Here is a 22,840-nt window from a genome sequence, read left to right as displayed (position 1 = left end):
CCATGCACCCATAGTTTTTGAGCCATCAAAGCTCAAGAGAAGATAAAGTCCTTCACAAGTTACTGGGAAGGAGTGATCAATAGATCCCCTATGCCAGGGGTTCTCAACCTTTTTCTTTCTGAGGTCCCCCCCCTTGGCAATATGCTATAAAAACTCCACTTAAGGTCCCACTTATGCCGCAATAACTGGTTTTCTACATATAAGAGCCAGGGTGGCGTTAGGGGGTAGAAAGTAGGGCAATTGCCTGGGGTCCCATGCCACAGGGGCCCCCATGAAACTACATTGCTCAGGCTTGAGCTTCAATGCCCGTTGGCAGGGCTCAGGGACCCAGGCTTCATCCCCATGCAGTGGGACTTCGGCTTTCTGCCCTGTGTATGTGTTTATATTACACACACACACACGATCTAAAAATTAAAAAAAGGGATATGGGATCTACTAAAGAGTTAATATTTTACTCTAATGATAACATTGGTTGGGAGTTTAGGATGTGGGCAACTGGTTCTATACCACTGGAAGGCAAAGATGTGGGATCTCTTAAAATATGTTACTTGCTTTTTACAATTAAGGATGACAATCAATCAAGGAGTTAAAAATTTAACTACAAATTAAAGATAAAATAAATGCCAATATATTAGATACCTGATTTGCAAGTAAGTTCTTTAACATTTTAGTGTTTTTTACTTCTATGGTAAAAAAAATTACTTCTGGGATACAAACCTCATCTAGGGAGGAAATAAAATTAAAAAAAGAGATCAATGATACTTTCCCCTGCCATTTTTAAGGAGGCAAATCAAAGACTGATCTAGAAAGTACCACAGGACATCAAGGTAATAGTGTAGATTAAATTATTTTGCTTTTTGGGGGAAAGCTAAATGGCTGATATACCTACCTATTTTGAAAAATACCTAATACACATGCATAGTTAACCTTCCATGTTATTTCACAACATTTACATTAAGCAAAGGAATGAGCCACACAGTAGTATTTGGTATTCAAATTCTATTAGTTATGAAATCATTGCAATTGTTGAGTATTATTCCTGCTTTATGTTAAGCTTTCTGAATGCAAATGATCACAAATTCAAAATTCTGATTATATGACATACCTGTCGCTAATGGACACCAGGAAGTCTTTAGGAGTAGATGAAAATAATTCATGATTTGCAATGTCAAGCTGCTTTACTTGAATTGGTTCACAGAGCTCAATAACAAACCTTTAAGACAAAAAAAGAGATATTGGAAATAAGTGACCTCCAGCAAACACACAATTTCATTACACAATTCAAAACCATTAGTGCTACTAAATCTTTCATTCACAATGTAAATGTGCCACAAGATAGCTGTACAACAATACAGAGGCACCACTCACTGATACCTTTAGAAAATTTGTCAAAGAAACTGCTCCTGTGGTGTGTGGGTGGGTTGCAGATTATTTTGCTTTTAAATTCTATGCACAGGAAATGGAATAAAATGTTAGCTCAAAACACCCATTTTCTCAAAGTAAAAGAATGCAACTCTCGTTTCTTTCAAATTAAGCTCTACTCAGAAAAGTGACATCTTATCCCACAGATCATCATCTGCCCCCTTTGAGTATTCAGGGTCATATCCACTTATTTCAGTAAGTACCTACTACTCTTTATTCCTGATAATATTGCAAAGCCAATACAACTCCAACTCCAGAAGAGCAAACTAGATTCTATTCTGGCTTGCTCTTTATTAACAGAAATTAATTATTAAACCCCCACTGTAGAAGTAGCTAAGTCAACAGAAGAATTCTTCCGTTGACCTAGCTACCAACTCTTGGAGAGATGGATTACCTGCACAGATGGACAAATACTTTCTGTCAATGTAGAAAGCGTCTACACACTTCAGCGCTACAACAGCACAGCTGCAGCGCTGTAGCTGTGCTGTTGTAGTGTAGACATACCTTAAGTACTTAGAGGGTGTTTTTGGACAATTTGTGGATTTGGTAGTTTGGAAAATGTATTGCTTTAAGGACTTGTGCCCACCCTATGTACAAATTTGAGAACTAAACAACTAAAACAAAAATTCACACCATTTATTAAATAAAAAGAAAAAAGGTGGTGAGTTAAATGACTAGTTTAAAAGTGAGGAAGATGGAGGGAATTCAAGAGGGAACCTACATAAAGTTGTCTGGAGTTTATAGTCTCACATTGGCATAGGAGTGCCTAACACCTTTTCTCTAGTCCTTCTGAAGAAGGCTCCAAATTTCTAAGGATCACAAAGGAAAATAGAGCAGCACTCCCAATCATTGCCTCTCCCCCTTTCCATGCAATGCATACAGGAAATTTTAAAAGTTTTATATTAACTTCTCCAGTTGTTCATGCAGCCTAGAGTATGTAGTGTATAAAGTTGAGATAGCATGCAGGAAACGGTGGAACCTGCAATTACTCCACAATACTGCTTTCTACCAGGTCTATACTACAATCTTATGTTGGTATAACTACGTCACTGAGGAGTGTGAAAAACCCACACCCATGAGCGATATAGTTATACTGACCTAACCCCCAGTGTAGACAGCACTGTCAAGGGGAGAGCTCTACCCATGCATCTCACAGAAGTGCATTAACTATGCCAATAAAAAAAGCTCTCCCATTGGCATAGTAGTGTCTTCACTAAAGCACTACAATGGTGCTGCTGCACTGCTGTATATATAGACAAGCCCTAGGAGAATAAGGACAACCGAGGGAATTATAAATCAGTTAGCTTAACTTCAGTATCCGGAAAGATAATGGAGCAAACAATCAGTTTGTAAGCACCTAGACGATAAGGTGACAAATAACAGTCAACCTAGATTTGTCAAATCATGTCAAACCAATCTAATATCCTTCTTTGACAGGGTAACAAGCCTTGCAGATAGGGGGCAAGCAGCAGATATGATATCTTGACATTAGTAAGGCTTTTTATATGGTCTCACATGACCTTCTCATAAGCAAACTGAGGAAATATAGCCTAGATGAATCTACTATAAGGTTGGGTGCACAACTGGTTGGAAAACCATACTCAGAGTAATTATCAATGGTTCACAGTTAAACTGGAAGGGCATACTGAATGGAATCCTGCAGGGATCTGTCCTGTGTCCTATTCTATTCAGTATCTTCATAAATGGTTTGGACAATGGCATAGAGAACACGCTTAAAGTCTGCAGATGATAAGTTGGGAGGGATTGCAAGCGTCTTAGAATTCAAAATGATCTTGACTAACTGGACAAATGGTCTGAAATAAACAGGATGAAATTCAACAAGGACAAATGCAAAGCACTAACTTTGGAAGGAATAATCAATTCCACAAATGGCATATGACAGCCTAGGAAGTGCTGCAGAAAAGGATCTGGGGATTAGAGTGGATCACAAACTAAATATGAGTCAACAACATAATACTGTGGAAAAAAGCCAACATCATTCTGGGATGTATTAGCAATATTGTAAGCAAGATACGATAAAGAATTCTTGCACTCTACTCAGCACTGAAAAGGCCTCAATTGGAGTTCTGTTTCCAATTCGAGGCATCACATTTCAGGAAACGTGGACAAACTGCAGAACGTCTAGAGGAGAACAACAAAAATCATTAAAGGTCTAGAAAATCTGACCTACATGGAAAGAGTGAAAACTGCATTTGTTTAGTCTGGAGAAGAGAAGCCTGAAGAGGGACATGATAAGAGTCTTCAAGCATGTAAAAAATTGCTATAAAGAGGAGGGTGATCAATTGTTCTCCTTATCCACTGAGGATAGGACAAGGAGAAATGGATTGCAGTAATTAAATTGCAGCCAGGTTAGACATTAGGAAGCTTCCTAACTGTAAGGGTAATTAAACACTAGAACAAATTACCTATGGAGATTGTGGAATCTCCACCACTGGAGGTTTTTAAGAATAGGTTAGATAAAAACCTGTCAGGGATGGGACAAGATAATACTTAGTCCTGCCTCTGTGCAGGATACTGGACTAGATGACCTACTGAGGGCCCTTCCAGTTCTATATTTCTAGGATTCTAACTAGATACCTGAGTATTTTTACATATGCTATCCATTTAGAGGAGAAGCAGGCTTGTGCAGACTGCTAATCATTACTTAGTAATAATACTCCTAAACAAGAGCACTGTCACCAACTGAAGATGCATAGGAAAATTTCAAAGCACAAAGGATTAGCAAAAAAGAGCCCACATCACCTGTCAAGTGACAAGCACTGTGTAAATAATGCAAGTTCTTCAGATGACATTTATTATGAATATTCAACTTTCAAGTTGACTACTAAGGACTCCGTCAATTAGCCACTTTCAGGCCTCATTCCAGGTTAAACATTTCCCTGTATTCATTTCTTCAGTATGCCTCATCTTAACTATCCTGTATTTGAAAAGGACTTAATATGCTAACTGATTTAATCAGAAAAGATATGGCACAACAATGAAGAGAAATAGCTGTCCTAGTCTCTCTCCAGGATTTGAATACATTTGTTTCCATGGTGCTCCCAGCCCAGGAGAGTTAAAGTCTAAACTCAGGTTACAGTCTAAACTCAGATTTTCAGCACAGTGACTCACTATATTCATCAGTTTACTCACAAAATTATAATCCTGAGGTACATTTAATACTGTACAAATCACAATTTGAATTAAAAGCAGACTTTCAATTTTTATGCAAATGGAACAGATTTACAGCATATATTCAATAGTATACTGATAAATGCCATATGCTCCAACATCTGACATACCTAGGGTAATCCATCCTACATACAGACCAAACAAATTATCACAAACCTGGAAAAAGCAAATATAATCCAAACCAGTGTTTTAAACACCTTCAAAAGCAACTATACAGTTGTGGAAGTCTCACTTAAGTCTTTACAAAGGTCAAATGGATGTACAGGTTTTTTTCTTCCCTAAGATCATAGATTTCACAGAAAAAAGCTAGATTAATAGTGTGTCATGAAAAACATCAGCTCTGTTAAAAACATGGCATTTAAATGTTCTGCTAGTTCATGTGTGGAGAAGATTCAGAATTATGGAAAAGATTGGTTGCCCAAGCTTGATCTTGAGCTAAGTGGCACCAGCTCTTGGACTCTGAGGCTGAACTTGCTGATTACAAAAGAACTGATAATTGAGAGGGCTCCTATGACAATAGTGGGCATGGTAGAAGAAGGGTTAGGCTGAAGCAGGGGAGAAAGGAAAAGAATATAGGAACTTTAGAAGAGACTTGACTCCCAAAAAACCCCCACGGTACGGTTTTCTTTGAGGTGGGAAGGGCTAGAGCTGCCTTCTGTGTTTTCTTTTCCCTTCTCCCTATGCTGCTCTCCTTGGTTTAGTCTGCAGAGCAACCTCCTTGTTTCAGATGCCATGGGAGCAACTAAACTACAGAGACCAAGCACAAAACTCAAAACTTAGGTGAAGCCATCCCTCTATCACCATATCTCAACACCGTAGAGAAAGTAGTACTACCACCAAATTGGATTTTCTCTGCAATGGAGGAAATGAAGGTCCACCTTCTTCTAAACTCTTGAGTATTTTCCCTCTCTACCCCACTCTGAATAGTTTAGTGTCACTTAAGGCAGGCAGATTCTGATCTCAAGTAAATGGACCAGTTTGCACATATTCCCAGCAGGATGGCAAACCAAAAAATCCTATGCACAGTGCTACATAACTTACCAGATTTTAGTACTGCATGGATTTAGCATATAGAGGTCCATGTTTTCTATCAGAATTGCTGATGTGCTCTAAATGGATAATAAAATTCTTAAGTTATGACAGGTAATAAAGAATTAAAATAAAGCAACATTTATTTCCTTTAACACAAATGACCTTTCAATCCATACTTCTGCATTTAGAGTGCACATATAATTCTAGGAGTCAAATACCAAGTTATGGAACTGATTAAACAGGACAGCATGCAGAAGATAATACATCTCAGATCACATATACCTCCAGAGGATTAGTCGCTTATTAAATAAGCTGGCAAGATTTTACACCACACAACATAACTAGCTTCCATAGATTCCTATGCTAGGTAGATCTTTTCACAGAATTCCAGTATTTCAAAAGCCAAAAAAAGAACTACTGAAAAAAGGTTAGAAAACACTGCCTTAGAAAACCAGTGTTTTGTTTTAAGGTAAGTGTGGCTAGAACAGTACAAGATCACATTTAAAATATGCACACATACACATTCATAAGCCCAAATTAGTAAATAAAATTACCTTTGCTTCTGGATTAGCAGCCAGTATTTTGGCACCACACTCTACCGAGGCATAGTTATTTCTGTTTTTCTGAACCTTTTTTGTGGCATGCTGTCCTCCATTAGAGGATGGGTGCATCGATTGACCTGCAGACAAGATAAATTTTTATTGTTAACAAGGTAACAAAAGACATGTATGGGCCCAATCTTTTCAGATCTGAAGAAAGTATTGTTATTCAACATTTGAGTAACAAAGCTGCAAGCTTCAACATAAGCGCACAAATTAATTCACTGTATGTGATAAGACTAAAAATAATGCTCTTTCCATAGAGCTGCTTTTAAGGTTCCTCTTTCATTTTTTATGTGGACCTTAATAGTTAATTAAATAATGTATCTTGTTCCCATGTTAGCACTTCAATTTGCCAATGCAGGGAAGCTTTCATCTATATGAAACAATATCCTGCACCCAGAATTTGGGCATGTTTTTTTAAAGTGTTAAATTGTTGACAAACTCCCAAAAGGGAAATTGGCAATTAATTAGTTCTCGCTTCTCTATCAGAAAAGAGCACAATACTTCAAATAGATATTTCAGTGACTGGTGCTCTATAAATAAGACACAATGTAATATGTACCTTGTGTTCTTGACCACTAGACAGCTGTATAAATGAATGATGTGAAGCATGTATGGCAAGGCTTAGGCACCAGTGATTACCATTACGCAGAATTCCCTGACTTTTGTGGAATTAGGCCACAAACAATTTTTTCTTTATGTAATTTGTAGTAAATTTTTAAATATTATAAAAACCAAGACAGATAAAGTAGGTATCTGAATGGAGGTAATGGCCACACACTTCAAAACTTTTTGGACATTTACACACACAGCTACGTAATGGTGTGATAGACATGTTTTAGCAGCATTCATTCAGAAACTTCCTTCTACTCACAGGTGACAAAGCCAAAGGAAGGTATGCAGGGCATCCTAAATGAGTGTTGATAAAACTTTGCCATCATGTTTCTCTATATGCCATCTCTTTTACCAAAGTTCAAAAATACAAACACTTGAGGTTTTTAAAAATGTCACTAGGACTATTTTTTGTAGCCCTCCACCTAATGTCAAGTTTCTTAATTACTGAGTGAGAACTGCACAGATCTTAGGGAAACCCATAAAAGCCTTTAAATATTAATTTGTTTAGATTTACTATATATGCCATGACTTTAAAATACAGTCATTGTAGGACATTTCTGGGCTAGAAATAAGAACCAGGTTCAATGGGAAGATGGGAAAATGTTCCCTTTCCCAGCTCTATAGGACTGCGAGATTACTATCTTTAAAGTCTGACATTTTTATATCCAGTTAAGGAGATACTTGGGCAGGACTAGCTGCTTCAGCATCAGTTTTTCTTCTGCAAAATGGAAGTCTGCCTAACAGTTTGCAATGAAATAGCTGCACACAAGTCCCAGCTGCTTTAATTAAAGTTGAAATTCTTGCAATTTTGATGTTTATGAAACACTGTCAAATGCCAATGCCTTGCCATGTTCTATGGGGATAATATTTTGACAGACAACCACACAAGGAAGTCAGTTGTATTTCTGTATTATATATTTTTAGTACAGAAGTGGACTTTTGGGCTGTATCCTAATGCATTTACTTTTACGATTTAAATTATATTTAAATTTTAGACAAAGTTAATAAAAGAGGAAACACTGTAAAATATAGAAGTGGCTCATATTTAGACCAAAGGAATTAATCATGGAAATTACTTTTTTCTTTTTCTACTTCCATAACCTTCTTCTTCCACTCATCAAATGTTGGAATGTCTCCTGGGTCCTTTGGGGTTATTACTGATGTAGGGTCAATTTCTCCTGCTTTTTTATAGTCCTTCTGCAAAAAAAAATATCAAGCAAGATACAGGATTCAGGTTTTTAAGACAGCCAACATTAAATCAAGAAAATACAATGAAGAACTACAGTGCTTTTTAAAAACCAAACAGATTCCAAATCAACATAATATTAAATGGGCAAGGTGGATGAGTTAATATCTTTTATTGGACCAATTTCTGTTGATAAGAGCTTTTGAGCTTACAAAGGGCTTCTCTGCAGGTCTGGGAAGAGAAGCTCTTTAAGAGCCATATTTACTCCTGAGGGCATTCTGCGCCAAACAATTAAAAATTCTGCACACAGTATTTTAAAATTCTGCATGCCAGGTGTACTAGGTGTGGGCAGGCAGGCTCAACAAGGCAGGATCCAAGTGTGGAAGGGCTTAGTGTGGGGGGCTCCAGGTGCAGATGAGAGGGTTCTGTGTGGGGCAATCTGGATGCGAGCGGCTCAGTGGGGGATCCGGGTGCAGAGGGGATCTGGATGCACAGAGGCTTGTGGGGAGGTTCTGGGTGCAACAGTAATGGGACTCTGCAGGGCGATCCAGGTGAAGGTGGTTGGGGCTCAGTGCGGGGGTGGGATAGAGCGCGGCAGGGGGGTCTGGATATGGGAAGCTCAGGGGGGGGGGTCCAGATGCTGGGGGAGGGGGGGGCTCAGTGGGTTGAGGAACCAGGTGCAGCTGGTTGGGGCTTGGTAGGGTGGGGATCCGGGTGCCTCACTGGGGTGTTCCAGGTGCAGGGAGAGTGGGGCTCAGCGGGGGGGTGAAATGAGGCTCAGCGGGAGGATCTGGGTATGAGGGGATCTGGATGCACGGAGGTCGGGTGGATGGGGGAGCAGCATCCTGTACAGTGATCCCTCCTCCTGCAGCTGAGGAGCCATGCGTGCAAGAAGTGGGCAGGGGGGGAAAATGGGGAGGCTTTGCCTACAGCTGGGGGAGAAATCTGGAGGTAGGTCTGTCCCATCCCCAGATGCCGTGCAGGGCAAGAGGAAGTCCCGTCCTCCCCAGCCCAGCCAGGACTAGCAGCTGAGGGTTGTATGACCCCTCTTGTGGCTTCCTTTTGCTTTCCCATCAAAGTAATTTTTCTGCGGGGAAGCAAATAAATCTGCGGTGGACATTAATTCGGCGCATGCGCAATGGTGCAGAATTCCCCCAGGAGTACATATTGGGTCAGACCAAAGGTCCATCTTGCCCAGTATCCTGTCTTCAGACAGAAGCCAGGTGCTTCAGAGGGAATGAACCGAATAGGTAATCAAATGATCTTTGTAAATATCCCAGCTAAATACAAGGTAGAACAGACCGTTCAGCATAAGTAGTTAACACATTCAAGGTGAAGTGGCCAGTTAACACCTCTTCAGTCATAGGGGGGGAAAAAAGCTGGAGGGAATGTTAAGTGGGGTTATAGATTGTGGTGATAAACCATAAATCCAGTCCATGATTTTTAGTACCTAGCAAAGTTTTGAATTTAAGCTCCCAGGTCTGTCTTTTGAAGCTATTGTGAAGTTTTCCTTTGAGGAGGAGAACTGAGAGGTCAGACAGATGGATCACTTTATTCACCCATGGGTGATAAAGTGTTTGTCTTATTTTTCTATGAGAGTTCATTTGAGAGTGTAACAATTGACTTGTTTCACCCACAGTTATTGGGTCATTTTGTGCACTGGATGAGGTACCCCACATGTTGTAATAGACATATGTGGGACCCATAGTCTATTTAAACTCCTGGGAGACCCCTCCATTTTTGTCTTCAGCTGGCTAAAGAGAGAGCCTCTCCACCCCCCAGGATACTTGAAAGAAACTGGAACAAAAGGACAGTGTACAAGGGGTGTGAGTGATTGCTGGACCCAGGCTAAAAGGAGATTAGTCTGTAAAAGGGAGCATTCTGGAACTGGTAAGGATCTTATCTGTATTCAGTTTGATTAGACATAGATTTGCGCATTTTATTTTATTTTGCTTGGTGACTTACTTTGTTCTGTCTGTTATTACTTGGAACCACTTAAATCCTACTTTCTGTATTTAATAAAAATCACTTTTTACTTATTAATTGACTCAGAGTATGTATTAATACCCAGCGGAGCAAACAGCCATGCATTCTCTCTATCAGTGTTACAGAGGTCGAACAATTTATGAGTTTACCGTGCATAAGCTTTATACAGGGTAAAACGGATTTATTTGGGTTTAGACCCCATTGGGAGTTGGGCATCTGGGTGTTAAAGACAAGAACACTTCTGTTAGCTGCTTTCAGTGAAGCCTGCAGCTTTGGGGGCAAGTAATTCAGACCCTGGGTCTTTGTTGGAGCAGACGGGTGCGTCTGGCTCTGCAAGACAGGGTGCTGGAGTCTTGAGCTGGCAGGGAAAGCAGGGGTAGAAGTGGTCTTGGCACATCGGGTGGTGGCTCCCAAGGGGGTTTCTGTAATCAAACCCGTCACACATGGATCTTGAAAAGTGTATTATGGAGATATGGATTATAGCAGAATGAAAATATTTCTGCAGGTTGCGCATCTGTTCTGGCAGGGTCTGGTGCCACTTTGAGTTGGTGTGTCCTGGTCTGTGGGGAGCTTGCTTCAGATGATGAGCTTGGAGAGGCTGGAGGGTTATTTGAAGGCCAGAAGAGGGGGTTCAGGAAAGATCTTTCAGGATGGGGTCCCCATCAAAAATGGGTTGCAGTTTATGATACCCTGTAAATGTTCCAGTGTGTGGTAGGTGACAGCTAGAGGTATATAGTTTTTATTTCTGTATTGAAGCAGATTCTCTCAGGGTATTTGGGTGGCCTGTTCCATGATGCAATGTACTTCTCTGTTGGAATGTCCTTGTTCAGTGAAGACGGTTTTAAGTGTGAAGTTATATATTCCACACTTTCACCTTGAAGCATATTCTGTAGTATCTGAATGCCTGGCTGTAGATAGCAGATTTCTTGATCTGTTTGAGGTGGCTACTGGATCTATGAAGGCAGAGGTGGCGATCTGTGGATTTCTCATATATAGTAGTCTGGAGGGTTTCATTGTTGAAGCTGATTGTGGTGTCCAGGAAGTTGATGCTAGTGTGGAAGTGTTCTACAGAAAGTTTAATGGCTGGATCATGGTGGTTGAAGTTTGAGGGAATTTAGATCATCTGTCCAGAGGATGAAAACATCATTGATATATGTGAAGTATATCATTGATTTTGTGGTGCATTTTTCCAGAAATTCTTCTTCAAGGTGACCCATGAAGATGTTGACACATTGGGGAGCCATCCTAGTACCTGGTGCTGTTCCCATGGTGTGGGCAAAGTGTTTGTTGTTGAATGTAAAACTGTTGCAGGTGAGGATGAAAATGAGTGAATTTGGCGATGTGCTGGAGGTGGATATCTGAGGGTTGTCCATTATCTTGTAAAATTCTGAGGAAGGCAGCTATGCCATCGTTGTGAGGTATGCTGGTGTATAGGGAGGTGACATCCATGGTGCAAAGGACAGTGTTCTGAGGGAGGTTGTTAATGTTGTGGAGTTTCTGGAAGAATCAGTTGTGTCATAGAGGAAAGTTGCCCTTTGTGTGGTGAATAGTCTGAGGATGGTTTCTATGGGTCTGCCTGGATTCCCTGGTTTGTGTATCTTGGGAACGTGTAAAAGGGGTCTGGGTTGGATTTGTGGAGGATGAAGTTGTAGAGTTTCTCTTGGAGTGGTTTGGGGAAGGATTTCATGATATCCTCAATTTCCTGGGTAAATTGTGGTGTGCGGTCTTCTTTGAATTCTTTGTAGTAGGTGGTGTCGGACAGATGTCACTTGGCCTCGTTAACATAATCATGGTTGAGGACTACGATGATGCCTCCTTTGTCTGTTCATTTGATTGCTATTTGGTGGCTGGATTTCAGGGTCTGTATAGCTGTCCTCTCGGCAGTGGAGAGATTGTGGTGGATGTGATGTTTGTTAAGGATTTCACAGTCAATTTTTTTCCTTAAGCAACACAATGATCAAGAGTGTGATTTTGTCTTCTCTGTGATGTCCAGTCAGATAATTCTTTTTTCTTATGACTGTCAGTCGGGACATGGTAATTGTGGGTGGTGTTGCCATTGTTGTGAAAAAATTCTTTGAGGGAAAGTCAGTGGAAGAACTCTTATAGTTCTCCCCATGTTTAGTGTGGTATTAGGTTCTGTGGCATCGCAGAAGTTCAGTCCCTTGGAGTGTACAGATAGTTCAGCTCTGGTTAGAGATAATCTTCATAAATTCATGATGTTGGGGTGTTGTGTAGTGCCCATGTGGCAGGTCCTCGTGCCATGGTTTCTCCCAGAGACGGCATTGTGTGGGCTGTGGAATTGTAGCCGATTCCACTTTTTGTGTTGGATGGCTGTCATCAGGGTTTTTTTTTTTTTTTTTTTTTTTTTTTTTTAAATAGTTGTTTTGGTTTTCTTGCATTATTTCCAAGTAAGTTTTGTGACTTTTTCTCTTCCAACAGTATCTGCCCATTTTACATAGAAGAATGGGGCAGTACAGGGAAGAGAAACCATTTTTTTTTTTAATATTGAAAAAAAAGTGCTTTTTCTGCTGCAAATAAAATTTGTTTTTTCCCTTTACTGTTCTCCCCACTATGAGATACAAGACCCTCGTTTGCCACCATCCTGGGCAGCTTTCTACAATTTTTTTAGATTTGAATCATCATTAATATCAGTCCTTCGTCCTCTGTGATGAAGGATCTTGGCAAGATCATTCAATGACCTAACTAGTGAAATCACATCACACAAGGCAGTAATCTGAACTACAGCTCAATCCCCCAAATGAAGGGAATACTAATTCTTAAAGCAAAGAGGGAAATGAAAACCTGATACTTAAAACTGAATAAAGCAAGAGGGGAAATGAGTTTTTGAAGAAATCTTTGAGGCAATATACATATCAAAGCAGAGGAAAAGGCAAAAAGATAATTTTGCAATTTAAACAATTCCTGGATAGTTCCTTAATTGTGTGTGTCCTGGCAGAATATTTCAAGTTATATTACATACCTCCCTTTTCAAGTTATCTGAAGCATTCAAAGCAGATTTCGCCTTCTCTGGCCCATTTTCAGTTGCTGCAACCTTTGACTCAAAGTCAGATTTAGTCATCTTTCCCTTGCCATGTGAAGAAGAGATGTTCTCTATATGCTGACCCACAAGGCTGAAAAATACACAAGAATATTAGAAGCTATAACGAACACATTAAGCAGTTTTATAATCTTCATAACACTACATTTAATATACTACATATGAACTTGTACACAAACAACGGATACAGAAGCAAGCAGAGCAGGTGAATGACCATGTTGCAAAGCCAGCATAGCAAAACACATTGAAGTTATTTTAGGCTCACAACACTCACCTCTCTGGTGGACTGACAAAAGAGGAAGGCTCACTCTGAGGGTCAGCCTCAAGTGCCCCACCAATATCACAGTCAGGTTCTGACTGCTCAGCTTCACTAGAGCTGACTACAGGGATATCAGCACGGGAATTTTCTATTGCACTGAAGGGAAAGAAATAACATGCTTTTTACCCTTCTGGTATTAAGAAGTACCCTGCTAATCAAAGAGGTAAGTTAATGAAGCTATTTTGATAGAGAAAAAGAGAGAATACATATATAATACAGTACCATGGAAATGTCAGTCATAGATCTTGTAAGTGGATGAAGAGAAATATGTAATGTTATGTCACTATTTTGGAAGTGTATTCTCATATCGCTCACATCAAGGATGATCTATTTCCCATCTATTCCATTTGCCATGGTACAAGTAGCAGCACACAACATGGGTTTTATAGAAGGCCCAGTCGCCAGCTCTCAAAAGTCTCAATTAAGACATCTCATCACTCTTGCTATAGTGAATTTTCCATTACTATTACAAAATAAAGGGGGAAATTGGCTCTTCTGTCCAAACTTTGCTTTGCTTGGGCTGCAGGAAAGGGAGCTGTAACCAGCTCATTTGTGAGATTCTCAGGGTGAGCCTTAACCAACGCAACTTAGAGCTGCCTGACTGGCTGTTAGTTTCACCACTGGTGTAGGATTCTTCATAGACCGTACATCAGAGGAGGATATGTACAGCTGAACAGAGCACTGTCATGCCTCTTAAGCCAGGAGGGGGTGGCATGAAAAGACACAGGGCCTGGCAGCAGCACATGTGTGCTAGCAGGCCATTCTCCTATACCACGGGAATTCTCTGCTGACCAAATGATGCTGCATTACAGCCCCTTTGGGCCACTGTGTAAAGGGGCCACAACTGGGCTACAGAATCTGTCCTTGTATCTTGATTATTTCATTTCGGTCTTCAGGAAGAAAACTTGAACTTGCTGGGTCACATAGATCCTAAAGCAACAAAAGGCCATAGCTGCCTTTCATCAGAGATGAAGCAGAAAAAAAAATGGAGAGAGAAGATGGAACAAATGAATTTTTGATTTGTTCCTTTTCTGCCTACATTCATACAGGGTAAAAGTACACAATGGTCTAACACAGGGGTTCTCAAACTGGGGGTCAGGACCCCTCAGGGGGTCGCAAGTTTATTACATGGGAGGTCAAAAGCTGACAGCCTCCACCCCAAACCCCACTTTTCTTCCAGCAATTTATAATGGAGTTAAATATATAAACAAGTGTTTTTAATTTATAAGGGGGTTGCACCCAGAGGCTTGCTGTGTGAAAGGGGTCACCAGTACAATAGTTTGAGAACCAGTGGTCTATAAGCTATATTCCCGCTAAGGTGTACGCCTGCATTGCCATGCAGGAGACAACCAAGGGCCGCACACAAAATTAGCAGAGCCGTGCAGGTGTGCACACTGCACTCGGGCGTGGCCATAGGTGGGCCTGGAAGATGGCTGAAGGGCAAGACGCCTCTCCCCCAGCCAAGGTGCTGTTGTGGAGAGAGATGGCTGGGGGGAGTCCTCTCTCCCTGCCGCAAACCCAAGGCAGCCTGCACCCGAAACTCCTCATCCCCAGCCCCACCCCAGAGCCCTCCCCCCCTTTACCACAACCCTCTACTCCAGCCCTGAGCCCTCTCCCCCCACACACAGCGAACCCCTCAGCCCCACTCCTGCCACACATCACCTCCATATTAGTGCACATAAAATTCATTCCACAATGGATGGGAAAAATTAGAGGGAACATTATCTATAAGGGTGATAAATCAGAACTAAGAAAAGCCTTTGCTCGGCCTCTCATATCTCAGCACTAGCAATCTTCACCTGGGGCAATACAAACCTTGTCTCACTAATATTCTGACACTGGGCTGCAAAATGCTGTCCCCTCCCCTACCCCCTCTCCTCCAAAGCATAACAGCAGGTTAGCAACCTACAGGCTGAATCTTTCAGTTTGCCACCTGGTGCTACTCCTACAACAGAAGCAGCAATAGGGGGAAAAAAAAAATTAAGGAACTAATTTTGGCACCTTTCAAATGAAAATGCTAAATGGGAGAAAAAACCCAGACATTCAAAAACTTATTCTTGGCCATGCAGCAAAGAGATCTGTCTATCCCTACGAGTACAAAAGGAGACTACTAATTATCTTGTTTAAGAGATTGATTTTACCAGACAGGTTCATTTAGGATTTGTGTTAAATACGAATCCTTAAAACCAGTGGTTATAATTACAAGTTATTCAGTCCATTATATTAATAGCTATTTCCTTTAAATCCCTTTCCGTTGCAGAGCCAGGTGAATCACACCTTTGCATTAAACCTCAAATTCAGATGCCAAGGTGTAAAACCTAACTTGAACGTATTAATATTAAATTGCTCTGCACATTCTTGACCCTACAAGACTGAGAAGATGAATGAACAGAAACAATGTGAATATGAATAATCAGTAATTCAATAAAATATGGTGCAAATATTAACTGAAAAAATCTTAGGGTATACCTTAACTTTATTAGCCACAAATGAGATTTTTTTTTCCACAGAAGATATACATGTGTAGTTTACATATATGAAAGAGTAGCACAAACACTAAGCACATGTATTTTGTCCTGTTTAGTCATTTGCAAATGTAAATTGTTAAAAAAAAAATTACTACAAAACATGTGCACATCATTTGTTCACATTGAGTACTAACTGAAATGCAAGTCAGAAAATAAAGAAAGTTTATATAATCAAAATCTCTCATCTTACTCAGATGGCAACTGATTTTTTCTGAAAGGTTTCCAAAAATATTCGTCTTTTGGCAGAGATGACTCATGAGCAGTTTCATGTCCAAAAGGAACAACTTTTAAGTTATTATAGAGTAAAAACAGGAGTTTAGATGGAATGATTCAAGTATGTTTGTGGTGGTTCTAATGTCTCATACTAACAGAAAAGGCAGCTAAACAGGCAGTTCACAACTCAAAGCTCACAACAGCAAAATAAGATAGCTATACAACTTTTTCTTTAACATCTTGGACTATAAAAGTGTTTGCTAAACTTCCATATGTTGTCTTTGATTGAACACACTTGTTAAAAGTCATTGCCACTTTAAATAAGTGTCCATATAGAAAGAAATTAAAATAGGTATAAATATTTTTCTTTTGATTAAAAAGGTTTTTAAGTGTAAAGAAACATTCACCTTCTCTGGTCACCCTGTTCCTTCTTCCCTTATTTATTCAGGGAAGCCAATCCAAACCATTTGAAAATCATGAATCAGGACCCATACTATCATTGACTAGCCCGAAAAATGAGAAGATTTTAAAAAACGTTTTAAATTTGCCTTCTCGTTCCAGCCTTTAGGGCTCACTTTTTCCAGCTTTTCCCCAGCCATGAGGGCTAGAAACTTTTTTAATGGAAGGTGAAAGTCTCATGAAGTTATATGGCTCCATGAACTAAGGGTTTAAGAAGCCCACTAAGAGTGCTACCAGCTCTTGTGATTTTTACCATGAGTCTCGAACATCACTGGCATAGAAGAATATCCATGAATGCATCAGGATAAATAGGCCAATTAGGGGACAAAAACTGTAATGGAGGCATTTGTGTTTAGGATAGAGCATATGCTCTGAAACCCCACGAGGGGGGTGGATGTTGGAGCCCGAGCTCCAGCCTCAGCCCCAGTGGCTACACTGCAATTTGTAGCCCCACAGCCCAAATAAATTGACACAGGCTCTGAGACTCAGTGCTGGGGCTTTTTTATTGCAGTGCAGATGTATCCTCAGACTTTAAATAATTTTTTTAACTGGCTACATTTAATGAGTCCAATTTATTCTGATTTTCCTTTAATCTGTCAATTTAATGATAGTGAGTCAGGCTTAATTGGTTCTGTTCTGCCTAAGTACTGCAGCAGAGATTTTCCAGCAAAATGATTAGCTGAGCATTGTTTTAAGATCCTGATGTGTCTGAGGGGACTGAGGGGAACTTTGCAAGAGAAGTCTAAATTCTTATGCTAGGGGTTGGTGTTCTGTAATTTTACACAACTTGAATTCTATAGTTACCTTCAACTTTTTCTTGTTATTTTCCTGCATGTTGTGTCATCATAGAGGGGGCAGCAGAGTGATGCCTTTGTGTTCCAGAGGTGCCCTTTGAAGAGACTGCTTCAGAGCCACCCAGCCACTGATAACCTAGACTATGATCCACTGGGAGCCTCAGAAGCAGTACAGGCACTGCTGAATTCTTTTAAATGAAGATGTTTTGAGACCCCATTTAAGGGGGGGAAAGTCTCCTGCTGTCAGAGCAGAGAGTTTAGGACAGCCCTGTTGATGCTGCTGGGAATAACAGAATTCTTAGAGGCTTATCTCCTTAAGGGACAAAGCCCAGCCCAGCTGTGAAACAGTTCTGGCAAAGACATGAAAGCCTATTTGTGAGGGCTAGTGGCCTTTAACAGGGAACAGATAAAGACCTGTATTTTTCAGATATACTATGCAATGTATATAGAATACAGTTAGGAAGATTACTACTGTGAAAGGAAAAAAATATTTCAGTTCTCAGTATATATCACTATAATCAACATTGACACTTCAGGCAAACAATGCAGGAAAGATGCACTGCAGAAGTGGTACAGTATATTGGAGTAGCCTTGCTATCATAAATCAGTATGTAGCAAAACTAATAAGAGTGTGGTAGGCTGAAGTTTGCATAGTAGCAACAATAGTTTCCCCCACTGTAAATCAATGAGAAAGCTGTTGCCATGGAGATTTTGAAGAACTGATTAAATACTTTCAGGTGGCATTCTCTAACAAAAATATATAGCTATGAGAATGCTATGGTACTCTTGGCAAGCAAAATCCCAACACCTACACAGTATTACAACCAATTCCTCATGCCTAACAATTTAGAAGGGCCACCTATTTGGGGAAATACTACTTATTTGCAATAAAGACCAAAATGGTAACAAAATAAAAAGCTTACTCAGGCTGCGAGACTGGAGAGATCTCTGAGGTAGATGAACTGGAAATGTTTTCAATGCTTGCAGTTATGCTAGAAGAAGCTTCATTTAAGTCTACTGAAGGTAGTGTCTCAACCTGAGGCAGACTTAATTCACCCATTTCTGTAGTCTGTTTAAAATATTAGAAATCAGTGCAAAATTTGAATGACTTCTGATAAGTGAGATGTAATGTACATTTCTCCTGTATTTACATAAAACAGACATCTGAATTACTGATCTCTTCAAAAACCAAATATATACACACACACACACACACGTGAGAATCTGACACCATAAAGCAGGGGTAGGTAACCTATGGCACGCATGCCAAAGGCGGCACACAAGCTGATTTTCAGTGGCACTCACACTGCCCGGGTTCTGGCCACCTGTCGGGGGGCTCTGCATTTTAATTTAATTTTAAATGAAGCTTCTTAAACATTTTAAAAACCTTATTTACTTTACATACAACATTCATTTAGTTATATATTATAGACTTATAGAAAGAGACCTTCTAAAAACGTTAAAATGTATTACTGGCACGCAAAACCTTAAATTAGAGTGAATAAATGAAGACTCGGCACACCACTTCTGAAAGGTTGCCGACCCCTGCCATAAAGAAACATTGCATGCTTTCATTCATAAGCAACATACATGATACTAAATGCTACTTTGGGACATATTTGCAATTTTTGTTTTATACCCAACAATACAATTAGGAAATTTTTCCTAATAATGCTATATTTCTAAAAAACGTAATACATTTCACCAAAACAAGAATTTATACCACTTTGTTTACACCAATAATGCCATTACAAAATAAATAAATGTTTAAGCAATTGAATTTAATTATATTGGAACAGGAATATGTTTGAGGTCTCACATTAAGTGCAAAAATAATTTATACTACCTAAAGCTTTCATCCCAAGGTTTCAACACATATTACAAACATTCACCTTGACAACATCCCAGTTGAGATGCAAGTATTTTAGCCACATTTTTCATACAGGAAAACAAACAAAATGAGGTTCAAATAAATAGCTTTCCATTGGTTTTAACTCCTAGTCCTTTAGCTACCCGATCACATTGACTACACCATGCAAAACTATAAACTGTAAAATACATTTGTAGGTGTGCATGTGGTAAGTGCAAAACAGACCAGAGTATTTCCTTCAGGAATAGATAGTACTCTTAACCAAGTGCCCCTACTCATCAATTGGATTAGCTTGAGTCATTACTCTAAACACAAAGAGGCTGGGAAGGATTTATGATGGAATTATATCTATAACCTGGAACGCAGAGTTAAATATTTTAGTATACTTTGTCTTTTGACCCCTAGAAAGTATGAGGTATGTTTCAACAGAAATCAAATAACTTCTCTCTAAACTGTAATTTTTATACAAAGTTCTCAAAGTACTTTATTACACACAATCCTGCACTCTCCACTGAAATGCAGCCACCTGAAAGATGGAATGTAAAAGCTGTTTAGAAAATGAAGAATACTGCATCTAATTGAAAGTGCAGAGGGAATTTAGGTAGGCAGAAAGTACTACAGATTCATAGATTTCAAGGCCAGAAGGGACCGGCACAATCATCTAGTCTGAGCTGCTACATAACACAGGCAATAGAATATCACCAAGTGACTCCTGTTTCTAGCCAAACAAGTAGTTATGTGCTTGAGCATCTTTTAGAAAGACATCCAATCTTGATTTAAAAGCTTCTAGTGATGGAGAATCCACCACATCCTTGGTAAGTTGTGCAACAGTCAATTACCCTCACTGTTAAAAATTATACATGCTGGACTTTAATAAAATGTGTTGGTCCTTGTTTTTTTCTCCCATCTGAAAAATGACACCTCCAGCAGCTCTGTGCCCAATATCTCCATGCAAGTAAAATACAATATAAATCGTTATAAAACCTCTACACACAAATGAAAAGCTCAAAGCCATAAAATGTTTGAAAAATGCACCAAATGACAAACGAATGAAAAAGCTTGCCTGGTCATCTTTTGTGCAGTCATCAAGTAAATCAGTTTCTCCAGGATAACTGTGTATATTTGAGTCCACATGTTCTAAAGACTCTGTTCCAATGGGTCTGCCTGTTTCCTCCTAGTACATTATAAAGTAAAAAAAACAATTGGATAATAAATATTCATACCATGCTTGAATTTAATCAATTTAATTCTACTAAAAGCACTTTCCCACTATTGGTCTTGAGACAAACCTTGGAGTATTTTACCTTTCTAGACCTGAATTCTAGATCCAACAAAAGAAAACAAGCTGAGTTATGGAACATCCAGAGACATGTCTTACACGCTAATGTATATAAGCTAAATGCTCTTAAATCCTTGTCTGTACAAGAAAAGTCACACCAGTTTAAATCATTTTAGTTCAATTAAGGGGTTTACACTAAAAAACACAAACCAATTTAACATTTCCTTAAGGCCTGGTCTACACTTAAGATTTAGGTTGATATAGCTACAGCACTCAGAGGTGTGAAAAATTCACATCTGAGCACTGTAACCATGCCAACCTAATCCTGGTGTAGATGCAGCCAGGCTGACAGAAAAATGCTTCTGTTGATCTAGCTACCATCACTTAGGGAGGTGGTGTTTCTACAGTGATGGAAAAACCCTATTTGCTGCTGTAGGCTACATTTACACTATGGAGTTATGCTGGCACAGCTATGGTGCCATAGACATGCCACTATAATGTGGCCTAAATCTGTTTAGCTTAATTTGACACAAGATAAACAGATTTAAGAAACTGTTAAGACTGCTTAAGTGTGTCTGTTAGGGGTCTGTGTCAGTTCAACTAGATAGATTTAAACTGGTACAACTTCTCATACAGAAAATAATTTAGAGACTATATATGCGGGAAGTTACACTCTTGGCTGGATCGGTGAACCATATCTGAGAAATTGTTTACCTATAGTTGCAGTTCTTTGAAATATAGTCTGTACATATTCACAAGCTTGGGAAATGCATGCCCCTCATTGTATAAGACCCATTTGAAAAATCAGTGATTCTGAAGGCTAAACGTGCTAAATGTCTGAATACACAAGGAGAAGCAAGGCTATATAATGAACTGTAGCTCCTAACTAACCCTCAGTTGGTTAAGACAGACTCCAGAAAAGGAGGAAAATAAGTATGGATCTGCATATGAAATTAATCTTGCACACTTTCAGGTAAGTGACCTCTCTCAAGTATTAGCCACTCAGATCCCCACTCCTGAAAGATTAACTAGCAGAAATTCCTCTAAAAGGAGGGCTAGTCAAACACTGCAAGATTGCCCTCCTGAACTGAGGAGTTCTTGAGACCCAGTCAAGAGTAATATGCTAAAAAATCAACAGCTCTAAATTACACACACACACACACACACACACACACACACAAATTTCTTAAACAAGCTACAAAAGATACTTTGGATCTGGTGGAATGAGTTTAATCTCTAGGTTTAAATTTTAGACATCTGCTTCTGAAACAAATAAGCATCCTAATGAGGGGGAAGGTGGTTATCAGAAAAATCAGTACAAAGTGTACAAGGGTGGTTTCACAAACTCAAGCCCCACTACAGATCACTTGGCTTCTTCTTTGAGTGATGTGGGCATATTACATTAGCCATAAAATCAAACTGGGGTATGAAAGATTAGTAACAAGTCCCATTTTTTATGATTGTGTAGTTTTGCTCATTTTAAAATTGATCTTGTATTCTTCCAGCTGAGGTCATCAGAACTGCAGGATTGTGCACAGGGTGGATAAAAATCAATGATTTAAAAAACAGATTTTATTTAAATCGGATTTTTTTTGATAAAATGCTTTTTGAGGAAAAAATCTAAAGATAGTTTTAATTAAGATCCATGATGAGATATCTTTGAGCTGTAATGTAATAGTGATTATAAATTTTAATTCTATAGTATGAGACAATATATTCATGTAATGTTTAAGAAAAGTTTTGTAAATGAGTTCCAATAGTTCATGGATTAGGGACCCAATTTTATGGGGTTCCACAGGCTTCTGTATAGATTTAGGTTAATCTTTCTATCTACCCAGTGGGACTCAGTGCTCAGTCTAGAAGATACCATCAGAGATGCTTAGTTTTGCAGTTTTCAAACTGTAGATGTGCGCCTCCAGGGGTAACATGCTTATTAACAGCAAAAATAAATAAATACATACATACATATGTAGAGGTGAGAAATAACAGACCTCAATTCTAATGTCCCTCTTAATTTGTGTACACAGAGTCAATCCCTTACCTCTCTCTAAAAGTGAAAAGTTTCAAAAAGTTCAATGAATAGAAAATTGCTGGGGGCGGAATAGATCTGGACAAGGAGAAGAAGTCTGGAGATAAATGAGAGAAGTGAGGGACATATGCTTGTTTTGTTAAAATATTATATGTTTGCTGTTGAAGAAAAAAATCCAGAATACTTAACGTTGTTGTTTTAGTTAAATAAGACAATTTAAATGTTGTCTGGTGATGTTCTCCTCCTAATACGTCAT

The 22,840-nt window shown here is 39.3% G+C and overlaps 1 protein-coding gene across 1 annotated transcript in view; it reads right to left on the bottom strand.

Moving 5' to 3' along the window:
• The window catches only part of SUCO (SUN domain containing ossification factor), a 72,378-nt gene that overhangs the window by 28,632 nt on the left and 20,906 nt on the right, over positions 1-22,840 (bottom strand). Inside the window, exons 3-10 of the mRNA XM_065409617.1 lie at positions 20,340-20,450; positions 18,330-18,475; positions 13,368-13,508; positions 13,016-13,166; positions 7,940-8,060; positions 6,201-6,325; positions 5,656-5,723; positions 1,106-1,213 (exon numbers count right to left, since the gene is read on the bottom strand). Of these exons, the coding sequence (XP_065265689.1) occupies positions 1,106-1,213; positions 5,656-5,723; positions 6,201-6,325; positions 7,940-8,060; positions 13,016-13,166; positions 13,368-13,508; positions 18,330-18,475; positions 20,340-20,450 (971 nt within the window). The remainder of the gene's footprint in view (positions 1-1,105; positions 1,214-5,655; positions 5,724-6,200; positions 6,326-7,939; positions 8,061-13,015; positions 13,167-13,367; positions 13,509-18,329; positions 18,476-20,339; positions 20,451-22,840) is intronic.

This window comes from Emys orbicularis, chromosome 8, assembly GCF_028017835.1.
Source record: "Emys orbicularis isolate rEmyOrb1 chromosome 8, rEmyOrb1.hap1, whole genome shotgun sequence".
Lineage (NCBI taxonomy): Eukaryota > Metazoa > Chordata > Testudines > Emydidae > Emys > Emys orbicularis.
The sequence above is the reverse complement of the archived record's forward strand: the minus strand, read 5'-3'. Positions and strand labels throughout refer to the sequence as shown.